Below are 21,095 nucleotides of genomic sequence, written 5' to 3' on the forward strand. Positions count from 1 at the left end.
CCCTTTTCACCCCAGCCTTCAGGGCCCAGCTCAACCCCGGTGGGACCTGTGGTTGGCTGGATTTGAAGAGAAACAGACAGGAACCTCTGAAGTCCCCTGGGGCCCAACGTGGCAGGGATCGGCCAGGCTGGAGGCTTCCAGGCACAGGTGGGGGGTGCCATCAGCACTGGGCTCCGGGCTGTGCAGGGGAGTCAGACCGACTCCCTCTCCCTCTGGGCTGGGGCCAGCTCTCTTGGTAGAGGGGCAGGATCCTGTCAGCCAAGGGCAGTCCCCCTTCCTGGAGCCTCTCCCCTCTGGCATCTCTGTGCCCACAGGGCACTGGGATCGGAGGCCACAACCCCAGGTCTGTAGACACCAGAACAGGGAGGAGTCCCTGGCTGAGGTTGGGGGTAAACTGAGAAAAATGACAAGCCACCCTCTACAACACACCCCAGCTGGGCTGGGGGGGTGGAGCCCTGGCCTGGGGAGGCCGCCCACAATGACCACAGTTTGGGAGTTTGTTAGTTCCCACCCCTGTAAGACTTGACACGTAGTCTTCATTTCTGAGGAATTGGCTTAAAGGGGCAGCATCACCCAAAACCTGGGCACTTGGCTAAAGCCCCCACCTCTGTTATGGGAGCCCCTTCCCCAGGAGAGAGGAGGGTGTGCCCCATGACTAGCGGAGCTTGGGCCCATCTGCCTTCTCAGGGACTCGCAAAGCATGGTTTGGTCCTTATTACAACCTGGGGGTGGAAGAAAGCAGCAGCTCTTCTGTCTAGTCCCCATTCAGAGAGGGACAGGAGCTGGCCTGTGGTCACACAGCCACAGGTCACACAGGTAGGTATCTGCCCACCTAACGAAGGTAACCAGGGAATGCGGCAGGTGTGATCCTTAAAGTCGAGGTACTTTTCATCTTTCAAAATGCATTTGTTGGCCAGGCAACGTGGCTCACGCCTGTAATTTCAGCACTTTGGGAGGCTGAAGTGGGCAGATCACCTGAGATGAGGAGTTCAAGACTAGCCTGGCCAACATGGTGAAACCCCGTCTCCACTAAACACACAAAAATTAGCTGGGCATGGTGGCGCGTGCCTGTAATCCCAGGTACTTGGGAGGCTGAGGCAGCAGAATCACTTGAACCCGGGAGATGGAAGTTGCAGTGAGTCGAGATCACACCACTGTACTGCAGCCTGGGTGACAGAGCAAGATTATGTCTCAAAAAAAAAAAAAAAATATATATATATATATATATACACACACACACACACACATATATATGCTTTCGTCTTCTCTTGGTCCATGACATAGGCAAGGAAGCTTAAGTTACAGAGGGAGGACGTGAAGCCCAGAGAAAGATGGGACTTGCCTGAGGTCACACAGCAGGTCACAGAACTGTGATGGGGACCTGGCTGTGCTGCCTCCAGCCCCTCTGCTGTAACATGCCTACCCTTCACTGTTCCAAAGAGAGCCTGGCCTCAAAGGTGTTGGTGCTTCGGGGTCAAGGCTGCCTTGGGGTTCAATCCTTCTGTGGCTGTGTCCCTCAGCCTTTTTTCTTCCCGTCCCCAGGTGTGCCACGGACCACAATGTGGACAACACCACAGAGATGCTGCAGGAGTGGCTGGCAGCTGTGGGCGATGACTATGCCGCTGTGGTCTGGAGGCCCGAGGGGGAGCCCAGGTGGTGATCTGAGGGGAAGGGTACTGGGGAAGATGGAGAATAGCTGCAGTCCAGAGAGGAAAAGGGACAGCCCAGAGCCACAGCCTCCAAGCCAGGGCTCTGTCCACTGCCTTGCAGAGAGGGAGGGGCATGTACCCCATGGGAACATCTCACCTCTCTACCCCCTCAGGTTCTACCCAGATGAAGAGGGTCCCAAGCACTGGACCAAAGAAAGGCACCAGTTTCTGATGGAGCTGAAGCAGGAAGCCCTCACCTTTGCCAGGGACTGGGGGGCTGACTATATCCTGGTAAGGAAGCCTGGCTAGAATTGGGCTTCTGAAAGATGGTAGTATCTGTCCCTGATAGAAATCTGGATATAGGCTGGGCGCAGTGGCTCATGCCTATAATCTTAGCACTTTGGGAGGCCAAGGCAGGTGGATCACCTGAGGTCAGGAGTTCGAGACCAGCCTGGCTAACATGGTGATACACCTAAAAATACAATAATTAGCTGGGCATGGTGGCAGGTACCTGTAATCCCAGGTACTCAGGAGGCTGAGGCATGAGAATCGCATGAACCTGGGGGGCGGAGGTTGCACTGAGCTGAAATCACACCACTGCACCCCAGCCTGGGTGACAAGAGTGAAACTCAGTCTCAAAAAAAAAAAGAAAAGAAAAATCTGGGTGTGACTGACCCACTGGAAGTCTGGGTCCTTCATTCAGCAGGCTATCTGGGCCAGAGCCCAGACCAGATGTTCAGATTGGATCCCTATGTTAAAAGCTCAGACTAGGTACTAAGTCTGGACCCCTCAGATAGATCCCATTGTATATACTATACACTAAGCCTCGATTACTGGGCTAGAGCCTAGGGTATAAACTGAGGCTGGATCTCTGAACTAGAGCTCAGAGTAGGTGTTTGGATCCATTTCCTAAGCCAGATCCCAGATAAAGGTCTTAGATCAGCAACTCAGGTATAATCTCTGGACCCAATCCCTAAGTCAGTGCCCCAGACTAGAGCCTTGGTCCAGAAAGGGATCTACTGAGTTAGTTAGACCTCTGTAAGAGCATTCCCATTGGGTCCTAGGAGTCACGCTGGGTCTCTGGCAGGACCACTTAGTGAATTCCTTGGGGGGCTGCAGCCCTGGCAGGGCTGGAGCCTGTGACATCCCCTCCCCAAAGTTTGCAGACACAGACAACATTCTGACCAACAACCAGACTCTGCGGCTTCTCATGGGGCAGGGGCTTCCAGTGGTGGCCCCAATGCTGGACTCCCAGACCTACTACTCCAACTTCTGGTGTGGGATCACCCCCCAGGTGAGGCCAGGATGGGGGCCTTGGGTGGACTGAGGTCCTGGAAGGAGGGACGTGGAGAGCAGAGAGCCTGAAGGCCTTGGGGTCTGTGGGCAGGGGCAGGGGAGCCCTCTTACAGCCCAAAGCATCCCCTTTCCCCAGGGCTACTACCGCCGCACAGCCGAGTACTTCCCCACCAAGAACCGTCAGCGTCGGGGCTGCTTCCGCGTCCCCATGGTCCACTCCACCTTCCTGGTATCCCTGCGGGCTGAAGGGGCAGACCAGCTTGCCTTCTACCCCCCACATCCCAACTACACTTGGCCTTTCGATGACATCATTGTCTTCGCCTATGCCTGCCAGGCTGCTGGTGAGGACCAGCCCTCCTTGAACATTCCTTGGAGGCCTCTGTGCCTTTGCACATGCTATTCCGGCTGCTTACCATGCCCTTCTCTACTCTGCATTTCATCCTGTTAACTCATGAGTTACAACTTTGGGCCATGAGTTTTCTTTTCTCTCTCTCTCTTTTTTTTTTGGTGTGATCTCGGCTCACTGCAAACTCTGCCTCCTGGATATAAATGATTTCCTGCCTCAGCTTCCCAAGTTGCTGGGATTACAGGTACCCGCCACCACACCCAGCTAATTTTTGTGTTTTTAGTAGAGATGGGGTTTTGCCATGTTGGCCAGGCTGGTCTCAAGCTCCTGAGCTCAGGTGATCCGCCCGTCCCGGCCTCCCAAAGTGCTGGGATTACAGGTGTGAGCCACCACACCCAGCCAATAGTTACTTTTTTTTCTTTTTTTTTTTTTTTTGAGACAGAGATTTGCTCTTGTTGCCCAGGCTGGAGTGCAATGGCACAATCTCAGCTCACTGCAACCTCTGCCTCCTGGGTTCAAGGGATTCTCTGGCCTCAGCCTCCCAAGTAGCTAGGACTACAGGTGCATGCCACCACGCCTGGCTAATTTTTTTATTTTTATTTTTAGTAAAGACGGGGTTTCACCATCTTGGCCAGGCTAGTCTCGAACTCCTGACCTTGTGATCCACCCGACTCGGCCTCCCAAAGTGCTGGGATTATAGACATGAGCCACTGCGCCCAGCTAGTAGTTACTTTTAAGATGAAAGTTACTAGAAAGAGTTTGGGTATGGCCAGGCAAGGTGACTCAGACCTTAATTTCAAAGTCTTGGGAAGCTGAGGCTAGAGGGGAAATCACTTGAGCTCAGGAGTTTGAGACCAGCCTGGACAATGTAGCAAGACCTCATCACTTTTCTGCTTTTTTCTTTTTTGAGATGGAGTTTCACTCTTGTTGCCCAGGCTGGAGTACAATGGCGTAATCTTGGCTCACTGCAACCTCTGCCTTCTGGGTTCAAGCAAGTCTCCTGCCTCAGCCTCTCGAGTAGCTGGGATTACAGGCATGCATCACCACGCCTGGGTAATTTTGTGTTTTCAGTAGAGACGGGGTTTCTCCGTGTTGGTCAGGCTGTTCTCGAACTCCCGACCTCAGGTGATCCGCCCACCTCAGCCTCCCAAAGTGCTGGGATTATAGGCATGGGCCACCGAGCCCAACCTAGTGTTTTGTTTGTTTTTTTTTTTTTTTTTGAGATGGAGTCTTGCTCTGTGGCCCAGGCTGGAGTGCAGTGGCACAATCTCAGCTCACTGCAGTGTTGACCTCCCCACCTCAGCTTCCCGCGTAGCTGGGACCACAGGTGCACACTACCATGCCTAGCTAATTATTGTATTTTTCATAGAGATGGGGTTTTGCTGTGTTGCTCAGGCTGGTCTTGAACTCCTGGGCTCAAGTGATCTGCCCCCTCAGCTCCCAAAGTGCTACGATTACAGGCGTGAGCCACCACCCCTGGCTGCGAGACCCCATCTCTACAAGAAAATTTAAAACTTAATCTGGTGTGTTGGCCCACACCTGTAGTCCCAGCTTCTTGGGAGGCTGAGGCAGGAGGATCGCTTGAGCCCAGGAGGTCAAGACTGAAGTAAGCTGTGATCATGCCACTGTACTCCACCTTGGGCAACACAGGATGAGACCCTGCCTCAAAAAAAAAAAAAAAAAAAGAGAGAGAGAGAAAGAAAGTGTTTGGGTGTGAGTGGAATAAATCCAATCCTGGCAGGGTGCGGTGGCTCACGCCTGTAATCTCAGCACTTTGGGCGGCCGAAGCAGGTGGATCACGAGGTCAACAGAGGGAGACCATCCTGGCTGACACAGTGAAACCCCGTCTCTACTAAAAATACAAAAAATTTGCCGGGCGTGGTGGCGGGTGCCTATAGTCCCAGCTACTCGGAGGCTGAGGCAGGAGAATGGCGTGAACGTGGGAGGCAGAGCTTACAGTGAGCCGAGATCGCGCCACTACACTCCAGCCTGGGTGACAGAGCGAGACTCCATCTCAAAAAAAAAAAAAAAAAAAAAAAAAAAAAAAATCCAGTCCTGTGGATGAGAGGGAGGGGTGGAAACACTCATGTTGGAGTGAAGCTCTTGAGAAGGCTGCAGAGAATGTGTAATTCTGACCTTGAAGACTATCTGGTGCATGGAGAAGAACTTTGCAGGTGGTCAGGGTAAATTAGAGGTGACGATTTAATCAAGTAATCAGTGGCAGCCGGTAAGGAGGGTGTTGTGATACTTTGTTTTGTGCTGGAGAAATCTGCAGTGTGCAGACATGCAAGAAGAAATCTTATCAAGTGGAAAAAGTGAGTGAAGGTGAAACAATTGGAGGGGAAAACACAAGCGGAAACAAAAGCATTCTGTTATTTTTTCATGTGCTATCCCTGCTTCAAGCGACAGCCCTTGTTAATCGGTCAATGATTTGAAGGAATTCAGTCTCTAACAGCCAGCTATTACATCCCTGCTCTGGGCCAGGCTCTGTGCTCAATGCTGGGAATAGGGTCAGCTTTCATTTGTTTTTTGTTTGTTTTGTTTGTTTTTGAGACAGAGTCTTGCTCTGTCACCCAGGCTGGAGTGCAGTGGTGTGACTTTGGCTCACTGCAACCTCTGCCTCCCAGGTTCAATTGATTCTCCTGCCTCAGCCTCCCAAGTAGCTAGGATTACGGGCAGCCACCACCACGCCCAGCTAATTTTTGTATTTTTAGTAGAGATGGAGTTTCACCATGTTGGCCAAGCTGGTCTTGAACTCCTGACCTCAAGTGATCTGCCTGCCTGGGCCTCCAAAAGTGCTGGGATTACAGGCGTGAGCTACTGTGCCCTGCCTGGGTTAGCTTTTTAATTGGCACCGTGTGCCTGCCCCTGAGGATAGTTATAATAAAGGTAACAAATATTGGCCAGGTGCAGTGGCTCACGTCTGTAATCCCAGCAGTTTGGGTGGCCTGGGGGGGGCAGTGGATCACTTCAGGCCAGGAGTTTGAGACCATCCTGGCCAACATGGCGAAACCCCATCTCTACTGAAAATACAAAAATTAGCCAGGTGTGGTGGCGCACACCTGTATTCACAGCTACTCAGGAGGCTGAGGCAGGAGAATCACTCGAACCCGGGAGACAGAGGTTGTAATGAGCCAAGATCACACCGAGGCGGGCGGATCACTAGGTCAGGAGATTGAGACTATCCTGGCTAACATGGTGAAACCCCGTCTCTACTAAAAATACAAAAAATTAGCTGAGCGTGGTGGCGGGTGCCTGTAGTCCCAACCACTAGGGAGGCTGACGCAGGAGAATGGCGTGAACCTGGGAGGCGTAGCTTGCAATGAGCCAACATCACACCACCGCACTGCAGCCTGGGCGACAGAGCAACACTCCGTCCCAAAAAAAAAAAAAAAGTGACAAATATTGAAGCCGGAGGAAGGCCACTCTGGCTGCCAGGTGAAAGACATTGTGGAAGGGAGCCCCAGAGGGTGTGGGGTGAAGTGGAGGGGTCTGGGGAAAAGGCGATGACCCTTGGATCTAGGTGGGGTGGTGGGGATCGGGAGAGGTGGGGGGATTTAGGGAACAGAGCAGTGGGGCTCACTGGCATCCTGTGGCTGTGGTAGGTGGGAGTTTGCCTGCTCCTGCCTCACCTTGATACCCTGAGGGCAGGGACTCAGTCTTGCTCACTGCCGTAACCCTGACTTCCAGTGGGTGCCCTGGACAGGTATATTGAATGAATGAACCATCTCAGCAGAAAGACTCCTTAGATATTGTGTGAGCCAAGCCCTTTCTCCCTCTGGTCCTACAGGTGGGGAAACTGAGTCCCAGAGAAGACCAACACGTTGGGTAACTGGCATTGCTGGGGCCTAGGACCTCTCAGCTGGGTTCTGAGAGCACCCCCCTCCACTCTAGCTCTCACTCAGCCTGTCTCTGCAGGGATCTCAGTCCACGTGTGCAATGAGCACCGTTATGGGTACATCAATGTGCCCGTGAAATCCCACCAGGGGCTGGAAGACGAGAGGGTCAACTTCATCCACCTGATCTTAGAAGCACTAGGTGAGGGCTGGAGAACTGTTCCACCCACCTGCTGCCAGGGCTCCCTGCCTCCCCATGGTGCCCCTTTCCTTAGGCTCTGTACTGGAGCGGGCATTGGCCTTGGGGTTCCAGCCTTACCCCTAAGTCGTTCCATGACTCTGAGAAAGTCCCTTTCCCTGTTGGGCCTCAGTCTCACATCCCTACAATGGGGACAGGTGGATCTTGTGATCTCTGAGGTCCCATCCTGTGGGGTGTTCTGCCGGGCTGGGGGCAGGAATGAGGCTGGGGGCTAGGACTTCAGGGTGACTGCTAACAGGAGTCAGTAGGGACTCATGCTTGGGGTATGCTTCCCTTTGCAGTGGACGGCCCCCCCATGCAGGCCTCAGCTCATGTGACTCGGCCCTCCAAGAGGCCCAGCAAGTTAGGGTTTGATGAGGTAAGTCCCCCCGCCTGTGGGCACGCGGTTAGGAGGTGAATGGGCCCTCCCCTCCCTCTCCCCTGCACTTACCGCCCACCACCTGCCTCCTCCAGGTTTTTGTCATCAGCCTGGCTCGCAGGCCTGACCGTCGAGAACGCATGCTCGCCTCGCTCTGGGAGATGGAGATCTCTGGGCGGGTGGTGGACGCTGTGGACGGCCGGTAAGGCTGCCTGGGACGGGGACCTGAGCTCTTGGGGGAGCAGTGTGGTCCATCTCCAAGCCCCCTAGGACTGGGAAAAGCAGACAGGTTGAATGAGTTTCCTGTCCCAGGAAGTATCCAAATAGGGTCTGAGTAATACTCTCTCAGGGAGTTCGGGAGCAGACACACGTGGAAGAAGCCGCCCTCCCGCTGCTCACCAGAGGCAGAGAGCACAGTGGCTGAGGCTCCAGGGCCTGGGTTCCAGCTCTACCAGTTACTGAATGTGTGACCTCCAGCCAGCTACCCCCATCTCTCAGCCCTTTTGTATAAATAGCAGATAACTGTGCCTTTCTCTTAGGGTTTTGTGGGTTTAGTGAAGTTAGCCAGGGCCGGGCACATAGTAAGTTTCCAAAGGGTTAGGTGTTTCCAGTATTATTACTCTCCATCCTGGACTTGAGTTCCTGGTGGGCGGAGATCGGAAAGGCCAGCCATGTTCCCCTGGGGAATCCAGAGGCCAGGCTCCTCCAGCCACCAGGGGTCCTGTGGTCCCATATGTCATCTGCTGCTATTTGCTTCAAGTGCTCAGCTCTGTTTTGTTTTTTAGAGACAGGGTCTCCGTCTGTTGCCCAGGCGCAGTGCAGTGCCACAAACATGGCTCACTGAACCCTTAAACTCCTGGGTTCAAGCAGTCCTCCTGCCTCAGCCTCTGAGTAACTGGACTATAGGCGTGCACCATCACACCCAGCTAATTAAAAATAATTTTTTTTTTTTTTTGAGGCAGAGTCTCGCTCTGTCACCCAGGCTAGAGTGCAATGGCGCAATCTTGGCTCACTGCAACCTCCGCCTCCCGGGTTTTAAGTGATTCTCCTCTGTCAGCCTCCTAAGTAGCTATGATTACAGGCTTGCATCACCACACCCAGCTGAAAAAAATACTTTTCATTCATAGAGACAGGGTCTCACTCTATTGCCTAGGCTGGTCTTGAACTCCTGGCTTCAAGTGACCCTCCTGCCTCACCCTCCTGAGTAACTGGGACTACAGGCATGCACCACCATGCCCAGCTAATTAAAAAAACTTTTTGGCAGGGCCAGGCACGGTGGCTCACACCTGTAATCCCAGCACTTTGGGAGGCCGAGGCGGGTGAATCGTGAGGTCAGGAGATTGAGACCATCCTTGCTAATACGGTGAAACCCTGTCTCGACTAAAAATACAAAAAGTTAGCCAGGCATAGTGGCTGGCGTCTGTAGTCCCTGCTACTCAGGAGGCTGAGGCAGGAGAATGGCGTGAACCCGGGAGGCGGAGCTTGCAGTGAGCTGAGATCACACGACTACACTCCAGCCTGGGGGACAGAGCGAGACTCTCTCAAAAAAAAAATTTTTCTCTCTCTACTAAAAATGCAAAAATTAGCTGGGCGTGGTGGTGGGCGCCTGTAATCTCAGCGACTCAGGAGACTGAGTCAGAAGAATTGCTGGAACCTGGGAGGCAGAGGTTGCAGTGAGCCAAGATCGTGCCATTGCACTCCAGCCTGCGCCGACAACAGTGAGACTCTGTCTCAAAAAAACTTTTTTTTTGGAGAGATGGGGTTTCTCTCTGTTGCTCAGGCTGGTCTTGAACTCCTGGCTTCAAGCAATCCTCCCAGCTTGGCCCCCCAAAGCACTGGGATTACAGGTGTGAGACACCATGTCCCCCGAGGTCTCTTGACCATAGGCTATCCATCCTTTGCTTGGGCCTCTGCCCAAGAAGTATCTCTCAGTATCTCTCATGTTCCCACATTCTTCCTAGAGTGCCTCCCCCTCAGGCAGCCCCCTACCATCCCACCCTTTCCTCAAGGGTCACCCCTATCCTATCTTATTAGGACACGTCCTAATAGTTATCCTCTCAGAACTCCTGAGGTGGCTCAGAACTCCTGAGGTGGCTGACGCCTGTAATCCTAGCACTTTGGGAGGCTGAGGCGGGCAGATCACCTGAGGTCAGGAGTTTGAGACCAGCCTGGCCAACATGGTGAAACCCCGTCTCTACTATAAAAAAAACAAAAATTATCCGGGTGTGGTGGTGTGTGCCTGTAGTCTCAGCTACTTGTGAGGCTGAGGCAGGAGAATTGCTTGAACCTGGGAGGTAGAGGTTGCAGTGAACTGAGATGGTGCCACTGCAGTCCACCTGGGCAACAGTGGCTCCAGTTCCCCAGGTCCAGTCCCTTGACAGCTTCGAGTCACACAAAAGAGTTACAAGGCAGAAACCTTCTTCAAACCCGACTCCAGTGTGACTGTCCCCACCATGCACAGGCCTGGCCCCTCTGGAGGGGTCTCTGGCAGGCACCCCTCACCCATCACACCTGTGTCCCTCAGGATGCTCAACAGCAGTGCCATCAGGAGCCTCGGCGTAGACCTGCTCCCGGGCTATCAGGACCCCTACTCAGGACGCACCCTGACCAAGGGCGAGGTGGGCTGCTTCCTCAGCCATTACTCCATCTGGGAAGAGGTGAGGGCGCCTGCTTCCTCCACCCACGGCCTTTGGGGAGAACGGGGCCAGTTTGTTCTCTTCACTGCTCTGTGAACGAGTGCATGAATGAAGACATGCATCAAAACCTGGCCAGCAGCTTTCAGTCTCCTCTGTGTTCAGCACCCCAGCGGTGCCCGTTTGCATTCTGCAGTCTCTCTTAAGCACCTACTGTGTGCTAGGAGATATTCTGCTCTGAGAACACAGAGGAGGACAGGAACAATGCATGTCTGCTCCTTCCTCCAAAAAAGGGATCCCCCTGGGGCTCAGGGACTAGAGGGGGGTTACTGAAATCAAGAAAAAAATCAAGAAAACCAAGCTTGCAGTGGAGGGGAGAGGTATGGGCCACTTTTTTTTTTTTTTTTTTTTGAGATGGAGTCTTGCTCTGTCGCCCAGGCTGGAGTGCAGTGGCCGGATCTCAGCTCATTGCAAGCTCTGCCTCCCGGGTTTACGCCGTTCTCCTGTCTCAGCCTCCCAAGTAGCTGGGACTACAAGCGCCCGCCACCTCGCCCGGCTAGTTTTTTGTATTTTTTAGTAGAGATGGGGTTTCACCGTGTTAGCCAGGATGGTCTCGATCTCCTGACCTCGTGATCCTCCCGTCTCGGCCTCCCAAAGTGCTGGGATTACAGGCTTGAGCCACCGCGCCCGGCCTAGGTATGGGCCACTTTAAAAGGCGCCTGTTGTGGGAGGGGTCAGAGTGGGTGTCACCATTGAGGGGCAGGGAGAAGGGCCTTCTAGGCAGAGGAGAACAGTGGGTGCCAAGGTCCTGAGGCAGGAAGGTGTTTAGGAACAGAAAGAAGGAAGCCTGGGACTCAGCATGTGCTCAGTACTTGGCCTGGAAGCCTCAGCCCAGGGGCTGGGAGTGTGAGCGCAGGGGAGAGGTTGCTGGACACGGCTGGAGAGAACAGGGGAACTAAGCCCTCCAAGGGCAGCCCCTCCAGGAGATGGGACATGGATTCCTTGTTTTTATTCTCTGCTATAGCCAAATCTATGTGCATGTGTATGTGAGCATTATGGTTTTTTTTTTTTTTTTCCTGAGATGGAGTATTGCTCTGTCGCCCAGGCTGGAATGCAGTGGTGCAGTCTTGGCTCACTGCAACCACTACCTCCTGGGTTCAAGCGATTCTCCTGCCTCAGCCTCCTGAGTAGCTGGGATTATAGGCATGCACCACCACGCCCAGCTAACTTCCAACCTCAGGTGATCTGCCCGTCTTGGCCTCCCAAAGTGCTGGGATTACAGGCATGAGCCACCACGTCCAGCCTATGTTGACTTTTTTACCATCTCAGAACATGGTTCACTACTTTTTTTTTGAGACAGGGTCTTGTTCTGGCACCCAGGCAGGAGTGCAATGGCATGATCTTGGCTCACCACAGCCTGGACCTCCTGGGCTCAAGCAATTATCCCACCTTAGCCCCCACCAAGTAGCTGAAACTACAGGTGCACGCCACCACACCCAGCTAAATTTTGTATTTTTTGTAGAGACAGGGTTTCGCCATGTTTGGCTAGGCTGGTCTCGAACTCCTGAGCTCAAGTGATTCCACCCACCTCAGCCTCCAAAAGTGCTGGGATTATAGGCATGAGCCAGCGCTCCCAGCTTCACTATTTCTGAGCTGATTTCCTTTTCTTTTCACAGAAGTTATCAAAAGTAGTTTTCCAAAAGTTATTCTGAAGTAACTTTTCCAAAAGTTATCAAAAGTACTTTTTATTTGGGATATTCAGGGCTGGGGTCTTCCCAATCCCCACCCAGCCCAGCTTCCTTTAGAGAATAGCAGGAGAGGCCAGGCGCAGTGGCTCACGCCTGTAATCCCAGCACTTTGGGAGGCTGAGGTGGGTGGATCGCCTGAGGTCAGGAGTTCGAGACCAGCCTGGTCAACATGGTGAAACCCCGTCTCTACTAAAAATACAAAAATTAGCCAGGCATGGTAGCGGGTGCCTAGAATCCCACCCAGCTACTCAGGAAGCTGAGGCAGGAGAATTGCTTGAACGGGGGAGGTGGAGGTTGCAGTGAGTCATCGCGCCACTTCACTCCAGCCTGAGCAAGAGCGAAACTCCACCTTAAAAAAAAAAAAGAAAATAGCAGGAGGCCAGGCCAGGTACGGTGGCTCATGCTTGTAATCCCAGCACTTTGGGAGGCTGAGGTGGGCAGATCACGAGGTCAGGAGTTCAAGACCAGTCTGGCCAACATGGCGAAACCTTGTCTCTACTAAAAATACACAAATTAGCCTGGTGTGGTGGCGGGCGCCTGTAATCCCAGCTACTTGGGAGGCTGAGGCAGGAGAATCACTTGAACCCAGGAGGCGGAGGTTGCAGTGAGCCAAGACCATCTTCGGATGGGAACTGCAAGCCTCTCCCCAGCCCCCAGAGGGTCAGGCTTCTGGGCCCAGCCACTGTCTATCATGCCTGCACTCAGGCAGCTGGAGGGGTGGGAGGGGAGAGGCTCCTGGCCTTGGCCATGGCTGCCTTGGCCTCCACCGTTCTTGCTCCTCTTCCATGCAGCCCCCTGACTTGGGAGGCCATTTCACTCCAGTCTGGGCAACAAGAGTGAAGCTTTGTCTCAAAAAAAAAAAAAAAAGAAAGAAAGAAAAAAAAGAAAAGAAAATTGCAGAAGGCCAAAGTGGCCAGCTGGGCCCTGGCGTTCAGCAGATGCAGGTTCGCATCCCAGCTCCGCCACTTCCTGGCTGTGTGTCCTTGGACAGGCAGTTTCCCATCCTTGCGTGTCCACCTCCCTCCTGCAATTGAGGATCGTCATTTCCTGCCTCCTGAGGGCCTCTGGAGATACGCAGTGGCACAGCCCTGGGGTACAGTAGCACTCAGGGAACGTAGCAGGGGCCATGGTTACCATCATGATTCTATCTGGAGAGCCTCAAACGCCAGAGTGAGGTTGGGATTTCAGGTCCCGGGCAGTGGGGCCCCCAGCAGGCTTTGGGGCAACTGCATGATAATGCCCAGGCCAACCGAGGCCAGGTAGAGGCTGTGAGCTGCAGCGTGGAGGGAGGGACAGCTGAACTCTGAAGAGCCATTTCCCACCCCATCGTGTATCACAGGTGGTTGCGAGGGGCCTGTCCCAGGTCCTGGTGTTTGAGGATGACGTGCGCTTTGAGAGCAACTTCAGGGGGAGGCTGGAGCAGCTGATGGAGGACGTGGAGGCAGAGAAACTGCCATGGGACCTGATGTAGGCAGCCTGCGCCCTCAGGGACGAGGGGGCGGGGTGGGCCTCCGGAGTCTGCCTTTTCCTGCTTGGGACCCTGGCCAGCCCCTCCCCCAAGAGCCTGGCCCTGTAGGAGCGGGTGCGGGCTGGGGGGTCTCATGATACCCAGGACCTAAGAGAGTCCTGGGCCTCTTGGTGTCACTTTCAGCTACCTCGGGCGGAAGCAGGTGAACCCTGAGAAGGAGGCAGCCGTGGAGGGGCTGCCGGGCCTGGTGGTGGCCGGGTACTCCTACTGGACGCTGGCCTATGCCCTGAGCCTGGCGGGCGCCCGTAAGCTGCTGGCCTCGCAGCCTCTGCGCCGCATGCTGCCTGTGGACGAGTTCCTGCCCATCATGTTCGACCAGCACCCCAAGTGAGGCTCTGATGGGGGCCGGGCATGGCAGGGCAGGGGCGTCCCCTCCAGGAACTCACCTCAATCAATAGGAAGTCCCCTCACCGGGCAGATGGGGAGACTGGGACTGGCAAGGCCAAGTCATTGGCCCAGGTCACCAAGGAGTGGCTCAGCCTAACCTTAGAGTCAGACCAGTCTCGGTGTGTATTTTGCGCAGCGCACGCAGACGTTTTTTTGTTTTTTTTTTTAATGGAGTCCTGCTCTGTTGCCCAGGCTAGAATACAGTGGTGTGATTTGGACTCACTGCACCCTCTGCCTCCCAGGTTCAAGCAATTCTCCTGCCTCAGCTTCCCAAGTAGCTGGGATTACAGGCAAATGCCACCACACCCTGCTATTATTTATTTATTTATTTATTTATTTATTTTTGAGACGGAATCTTGCTCTGTTGCCCAGGCTGGAGTGCTGTGGCAAGATCTTGGTGCCTTGGTGCGATCTTGGCTCACTGCAACCTCCGCCTCCCAGGTTCAAGTCATTTTCCTGCTTCAGCCTCCTGAGTAACTGGGATTACAGGTGCTCTCCAGCACACCCAGCTAACTTTTTTGTATTTTTAGTAGATACGGGGTTTTTCCATGTTGGCCAGGCTGGTGTCGAACTCCTTGACCTCAAGTGATCCGCTTGATCACTTGAGTGCCGGGATTACAGGCGTGAGCCATTGTATTTTTGGTAGAGATGGGGTTTCGCCATGTTGATCAGGCTAGTCTTGAACTCCCAACTTCAGGTGATCTGCCCGTCTCGGCCTCCCGAAGTATTGGGATTACAGGCATGAGCCACCACACCTGGCTGCATGCAGTTTTTAATCAGATGACTTCGCTGTTCTCAGCCTCCGTTTCTTCATCTGGAAAATGGAGATAGTAGAGGTCCCACTGCTCAGGGCCGTTGTGAGGACTAGATGACGGGGAGTGAGGTGCTTTGGGCAGGCAAGGTGCCTGGCTCCAGGCAGGCGTGTGACCAGGTGGTAGGGGCCCGCCTTAGTCCTCCTGAGCTGTCCTCTCACCTTACAGCGAGCAGTACAAGGCACACTTCTGGCCAAGGGACCTGGTGGCCTTCTCCGCCCGGCCCCTGCTTGCTGCCCCTACCCACTATGCCGGGGACGCCGAGTGGCTCAGTGACACGGAGACTTCCTCTCCATGGGATGACGACAGCGGCCACCTCATTAGCTGGAGTGGCTCCCAAAAGACCCTGCGCAGCCCTCGCCTGGACATGGCTGGCAGCAGTGGGCACAGCCTCCAACCCCAGCCTCGAGATGAGCTCTAGGTGAGGCCGGGGTGGAAAGAGGCCCCAGCCCCGTAGACCTTGGCTTGCTCTCCCCTTTGATGGCATGACTATCTCTGGGGTTGTTTTCTCCCTTCTCAGCCTTCTGTCTCCCTCTCTCCATCTCTAGCTTTGCCTTTGTGTCCTTTTTTTTTTTTTTTTTTGAGACGGAGTCTCGCTCTGTCACCCAGGTTGGAGTGCAGTGGCATGATCTTGGCTCACTGCAAGCTCCGCCTCCCAGGTTCATGCTATTCTCCTGCCTCAGCCTCCCAAGTAGCTGCGACTACAGGCGCCTGCCACCATGCCCGGCTAATATTTTTTTGTATTTTTAGTAGAGACGGGGTTTCACCGTGTTAGCCAGGATGGTCTCGATCTCCTGACCTCATAATCCACCCGCCTTGGCCTCCCAAAGTGCTGGGATTACAGGTGTGAGCCACTGTGCCTGGCCATGTTTTTTTTTCTTTTTGAGACAGAGTCTCGCTCTGTTGCCCAAGCTGGAGTGCAGTGGTGTGATCTTGGCTCACTGCGACCTCCACCTCTCGAGCTCAAGCAATTCTCCTGCTTCAGCCTCCCTAGTAACTGGGATTATAGGCACCCACCACCAGGCCTGGGTAATTTTTGTATTTTTATTTTTATTTATTTACTTATTTTGAGACAGAGTCTTGCTCTGTTGCCTAGGCTGGAGTGCAGTGGCATGATCTCAGCTCACTGCAACCTCTGCCTCCCACGTCCTGGGTTCAATCAATTCTCCTGTCTCAGCCTCCCAAGTAGCTGGGACTACAGGTGCCCGCCACCACGCCCAGCTAAATTTTGTATTTTTAGTAGAGACGGGGTTTCCTCATGTCGGCCAGGCTGGTCTTGAACTCCTGACCTCAGGTGATCTGCCCACCTCGGCTTCCCAATGTGCTGGGATTACAGGCGTGAGCCACCACACCTGGCCTTTTGTATTTTTAGTAGAGACGGGGTTTCACCACGTTGGCCAGTCTGGTCTTCAACTCCTGACCTCAAATGATTCGGCTGTCTCAGTCTCCCAAAGTGCTGGGAATTATAGGCGTGACCCACTGTGCCTGGCCTCTGTGTCTGTCTCTAATTGTACCTTCAGCTGTCTCTGCATCCCTTTCTAGCTCTTCCTCTCTCTGCCTGTCTCTGCCTCTGTTTTCCTATATCTGTCGGTATCTGTCTCTCTCTGATTCTGTCTAATTCTCTTTCTCTTCCTGCTCCTCCTGTCCCACCAGGTCCAGGTGATGACTGCAAAGGAGTGCCCAGGAGCAGGCCACTACTCCCCAGAGAGCAGAGAAGGAGGTTGTTGGCAGGGACCACAGTCAGACCTGGCCACCACCTTGGGCATGGCCACTCTGCCCTCTGGACCTGTCTTTCGTCTGGAGAAACCACTGAGAGATGGATCCCATTCCCTAATGGTCTCACAGCAAAGGAACAGGACTTCCAGGCCCCTTGACCCTGCCTGGCCTGATTCAGGGCCTGGTGGCCCCCAGCCTTCTGTTTCAAGCTGGGCATACCCCAGGCGCCCTTCCCTCCCTAAGGACTCAGCTGAGGGACCCCTCTGCCCCCTTCTACCTCCACCTCAGCACCCTCCCCCAGCTTGATGTTTAGGTCTCCCCAGCACCCTCCTCCCTGGCCGGTGCAAAGTACAGGGAGGTAGAGGAGGACCCTTGCAGACCTGTTGCCCAGCACACAGTAGGCCCTCAATAAAAGCCATTTGCACTTTAAATATATATACACGTGTGTGTGTGTGTGTGTGTGTGTGTGTGTGTGTGTGTGTGTATTTTGACGCAGGATCTCCCTCCATTGCCCAGGCTGAAGTGCAGTGGTGCAAACCCAGCTCACTGCAGCCTCAACCTCCTGGGTCAAGCGATCCTCCTGCTTTAGTCTCCCACATAGCTGGACCGCAGGCACGTGCCACCATGCCTGGCTAAATTTTCTTTTGTATTTTTTTGTAGAGACTGGGTTTTGCATGTTGCCCAGGCTGGTCTCAAACTCCTGGGCTCAATCTACCCACCTTGGCCTCCCACAGTGCTGGGATGAGAGGCCGTGAGCCACTGCACCCTGCCACTTTATATATGTATATATATATATTTGTTTGTTTTTAAGATGGAGTCTCACTCTGTCACCCAGGCTGGAGTGCAGTGGCGTGATCTCAGCTCACTGCAGCCTCCGCCTCTTGGGTTCGAGTGATTCTCCTGCCTCAGCCTTCCTAGTAGCTGGGATTACAGGCATACGCCACCTCGCCCAGCTAATTTTTGTATTTTTAGTTCATATTTTTTAACTCATGGCTGAGCCTCTGCATCGCAGCTGGCATGGGAGGAGGCTTCCTGATCTATGGTTGAGCAATTAAAGGGGCAGAGACGGGAGGACAGGCCGTCCAGCATTGCCTCTGTGCTGGGTGATCTTGGGTGGATATCATCCCTTCCTGGGCCTTAGTCTACTTTTTGGTCATTGTGGCTGGCTGGGTATAGAGTGGCCTGGCCTGAGTCTGGCCCACAGGGAGTGCTCGCCCAGTGGGGCAGATGTGGTCATCCCCGAAGTCATTACCAGCCTCACCTTGCTGGTCAGGGTGGGCCCAGCCAGTCCAAGGGCTGCTGATATCCCCCAGCTCTTCGGATCATCTCTTGTGCACCTGAAATCCTGATTTAGGGGAAGAGAAACCCTCCGGGAGGGGCTGGCGGAGATCCTGGGTTCCCCTCTGGCCCTAACCGGTGTGGCCACCAGAGGGCGCAAGGAGGCAGAGCCTGTACTTGGACAGGATGCTCCCTGCTAGGTTGGCGTCAACACCAGGAAGGGAGCGTGGGTCATAGGGAAGCTCCCCTTGGTGCTGGGGCAACCCGCAGCAGCTGATGGGAACTGCAGGCCTCTCCCCCACCCCCAGAGGGTCGGGCTTCTGGGCCCAGCCACTGTCTGTCATGCCTGCACTCAGACAGCTGGAGGGGTGGGAGGGGAGATGGCTCCTGGCCTTGGCCATGGCTGCCTTGGCCTCCACCCATGCAGGACTGTGGCACCGATATCTCCAGGCTCCCCGTTCCTGCTCCTCTTTTATGGCGGCCCCCGGACTTGGTTGTGTGAGCACCCTGGTCTTGGCAGAGTCCAAGAGGCACTCCCTGAGGTTGGGGTATCCCTTGGCTCTGTCCTGGGCATGAGGTCCAGTATCTGGCACAGCTGTGAGAAGGACCTTGGGCCGGAGCTGTGGACTCGGTGCTTTATTTGTTCTAAGATGAAAGCCATTCATTCTTGATGGCTATGAATTCGAGCAACTCACTTCTCTCCAGGCTCCAGGTGTCCCCTTCATGCGTTAACCTTTATTAAGCACCTCCCAGGGGCCACGATCAGGCCCTGGGGATTCAGCAGTGAATGAAAGTGACAAAAACTCCTGACCTCATTAAGCTGACATTCTTTTTTTTCTTTTTTTGTGACGGAGTCTCATTCTGTCACCTTCTGTCACCACACCCAGCCAAAACTGACATCCTAATGAGGGATGCAGACAAAAACAAGGAAAGATTAGAGGGTGTGAATTGCTATAGAGAAAAATGAGGAGGGGGGAGATACAAAGTAAGATCTAAGAAGTTAACAACTGAACAAAGACACAGGAGTGGGCCAGGCATAGTCGCTCACGCCTGTAATCCTAGCGCTTTGGAAGGCCTAAGCAGATGTATCACTGGAGGCCAGGAGTTTTAGACCAGCCTGGCCAACACAGGGAAATCCTGTCTCTATCAAAAATACAAAAATTAGCCAGGTGTGGTAGGGAGCGCCTGTAATGCCAGCTACTCGGGAGACTGAAGCAGGAGAATTGCTTGAACCCGGGAGGTGGGGGTTGCAGTGAGCTGAGCTTGTGCCACTGTACTCCAGCCTGGGCGACAGTGAGACTCCATCTCAAAAACAAAAGACTTCACTAGGCGGGGTGACTCACACCTGTAATCCCACCACTTTGGGAGGCCGAGGCAGGTGGATCACGAGGTCAGGAGTTTAGGACCAGCCTGGCCAAGAAGGTTAAACACTGTCTCTATTAAATACAAAAATTAGCCGGGCATGGTGGTTGGCGCCTGTAATCCCAGCTACTTGGGAGGCTGAGGCAGAGAGTTGCTTGAACCTGGGAGGCGGAGGTTGCAGTGAGCCAAGATCACACCACTGCACTCCAGCCTGGGTGATAGGTGATAGAGCGAGACTCCATCTAAAAAAAAAAAAAAAGACTTGCAGGAGGGGAGGGGCTGAGCCTTGGGGATAGCAAAAGGAAGAGCTTCCAAGCAGAAGGAACAGCATATGCAAAGGTCCTAAGGGAGGAGCAGGACTGACAGTACAGAGAGAGGAGGAGCCAGTGTCTAGAGTTGACAGAGCCAAGGTTGGGGCCAGAGCAGGGATGGTCATGAAGGCCATTTTGGCTTTTACTCTGAGATGGAGCCCCCAGAGAGATGGAGGCGAAGAAGTAACCATCTAACTTACATTTTTACATGATCACCCTGGCAGAGATGTGGCATGATCTCACATAGTGTTATAAGATCACACCGGCTACTGTGCTGAGAATAAACTGTAGGGAGGTCTATGGAAGAAACAGGGAGACCAATTAGGAACCCACTGTAATAATTCAAGCATGGCTGGGCGCGGTGGCTCACACGTATAATCCTAGCACACGTACAATCCTCAGGTGGGTGGATCACCTGAGGTCAGGATTTCGAGACCAGCCTGGCCAACATGGTGAAACCCCATCTCTACTAAAAATACAAAAATTAGTCAGGCGTGGTGGTGGATGCCTATAATCCTAGCTACTCGGGAGACTGAGGCAGGAGAATTGCCTGAACCTGGGAGGCAGAGGCTACAGGGAGCCTAGATCACACCACTGCATTCCAGCCTGGGCAACAAGAGTGAAACTTAGTTTCAAAAAAAAAAAAATTAAGTGAGAGTGGTGGTGGGCACGTGTGGTCTCAGCAACTCATTAGGCTGAGGTAGGAGAATCGCTTGAACCCAGAGGCGGAGGTTGCAGTGAGCTGTGATCATGCAATTGTACTCCAGCCTGAGTGACTGAGTAAGACTGTCTCAAAAAGAAAAAATACAATTTGAGATCCAAAAGGATATGTCAGGTAAGTAGTTGGATACATAAGTCTGGAATTCAGGGCCCTAGTCTGGGCTGGAGACAGAAGCTTGGAACCCTTCAAGCTGTATACTCCTCCACCAGTTACCCAGGGACCCTGTTAAAAGGCACATTCCTGCCCCCTCCCAATTCTCTGAAGTTTCTGATTTAGTAGGCTATGGGTGAGGCCTGAGTTTTTTACTCTCTCTCTCTCTTTTTTTTTTTTGGTAGAGACACAGTTCTCACTGTGTTGTCCAGGCTGGTCTCAAACTCCTGAGCTCAAGTGATCTTCCTGCCTCAGCCTCCTAAAGTGCTGTGATTACAGGCATGAGCCTTTTTTATTTTTATTTATTTATTTTTGAGACAGAGTATCACTCTGTCTTACTCTGTTACCCAGGCAGTGATGTACTCACCAGAGTACAGTGGTGCTCTGTACTCTATACCACAGCTCATTGCAGCCTTGACCTCCTGGGCTCAACTGATCCTCCTGCCTCAGCCTCCCAAGTAGCTGGATCTACAGGCCCTTGCCACCACCCTGGCTAATTTTTAAATTTTTTGTAGAGGTGAGATCTCGGTATATTACCCAGGCTGGTCTTGAATCCTGAGCTCAAACAATCCTCCTGCCTCAGCCTCCTAAAGTTCTGGGATTACAGGTGTGAGCCACCACACCCAGGCTGGTGTTTTGTTCTGTTTTGTTTTGAGACGAGTCTCCCTCTGTCGCCCAGGCTGTAGTGCAGTAGCAGGATCTCAG

At 53.5% G+C, this 21,095-nt stretch overlaps 2 protein-coding genes across 2 annotated transcripts in view; both read left to right on the forward strand.

Annotated features, from left to right (window-relative positions):
• Positions 1–17,003, forward strand: part of CERCAM (cerebral endothelial cell adhesion molecule) — a 35,164-nt gene extending 18,161 nt beyond the window's left edge. The window contains exons 6-19 of the mRNA XM_030920157.1: positions 688–816; positions 1,543–1,653; positions 1,823–1,940; positions 2,809–2,943; positions 3,082–3,286; positions 7,082–7,119; positions 7,197–7,329; positions 7,668–7,744; positions 7,840–7,946; positions 10,269–10,401; positions 13,465–13,592; positions 13,777–13,980; positions 15,021–15,273; positions 16,506–17,003. Coding sequence (XP_030776017.1) covers positions 688–816; positions 1,543–1,653; positions 1,823–1,940; positions 2,809–2,943; positions 3,082–3,286; positions 7,082–7,119; positions 7,197–7,329; positions 7,668–7,744; positions 7,840–7,946; positions 10,269–10,401; positions 13,465–13,592; positions 13,777–13,980; positions 15,021–15,273 — 1,771 coding nt within the window. The 3' untranslated portion in view covers positions 16,506–17,003. The remainder of the gene's footprint in view (positions 1–687; positions 817–1,542; positions 1,654–1,822; positions 1,941–2,808; positions 2,944–3,081; positions 3,287–7,081; positions 7,120–7,196; positions 7,330–7,667; positions 7,745–7,839; positions 7,947–10,268; positions 10,402–13,464; positions 13,593–13,776; positions 13,981–15,020; positions 15,274–16,505) is intronic.
• On the forward strand, positions 16,510–17,003 carry LOC104661395. Its single transcript, XM_030920158.1, is given in 2 exon segments — positions 16,510–16,831; positions 16,833–17,003. Coding segments are annotated over 2 exon segments (465 nt in total). The 5' UTR covers positions 16,510–16,514; the 3' UTR covers positions 16,981–17,003.
• Positions 17,004–21,095: the final 4,092 nt, after the last annotated feature.

This window comes from Rhinopithecus roxellana, chromosome 16, assembly GCF_007565055.1.
Source record: "Rhinopithecus roxellana isolate Shanxi Qingling chromosome 16, ASM756505v1, whole genome shotgun sequence".
In the NCBI taxonomy this organism is placed as follows: domain Eukaryota; kingdom Metazoa; phylum Chordata; class Mammalia; order Primates; family Cercopithecidae; genus Rhinopithecus; species Rhinopithecus roxellana.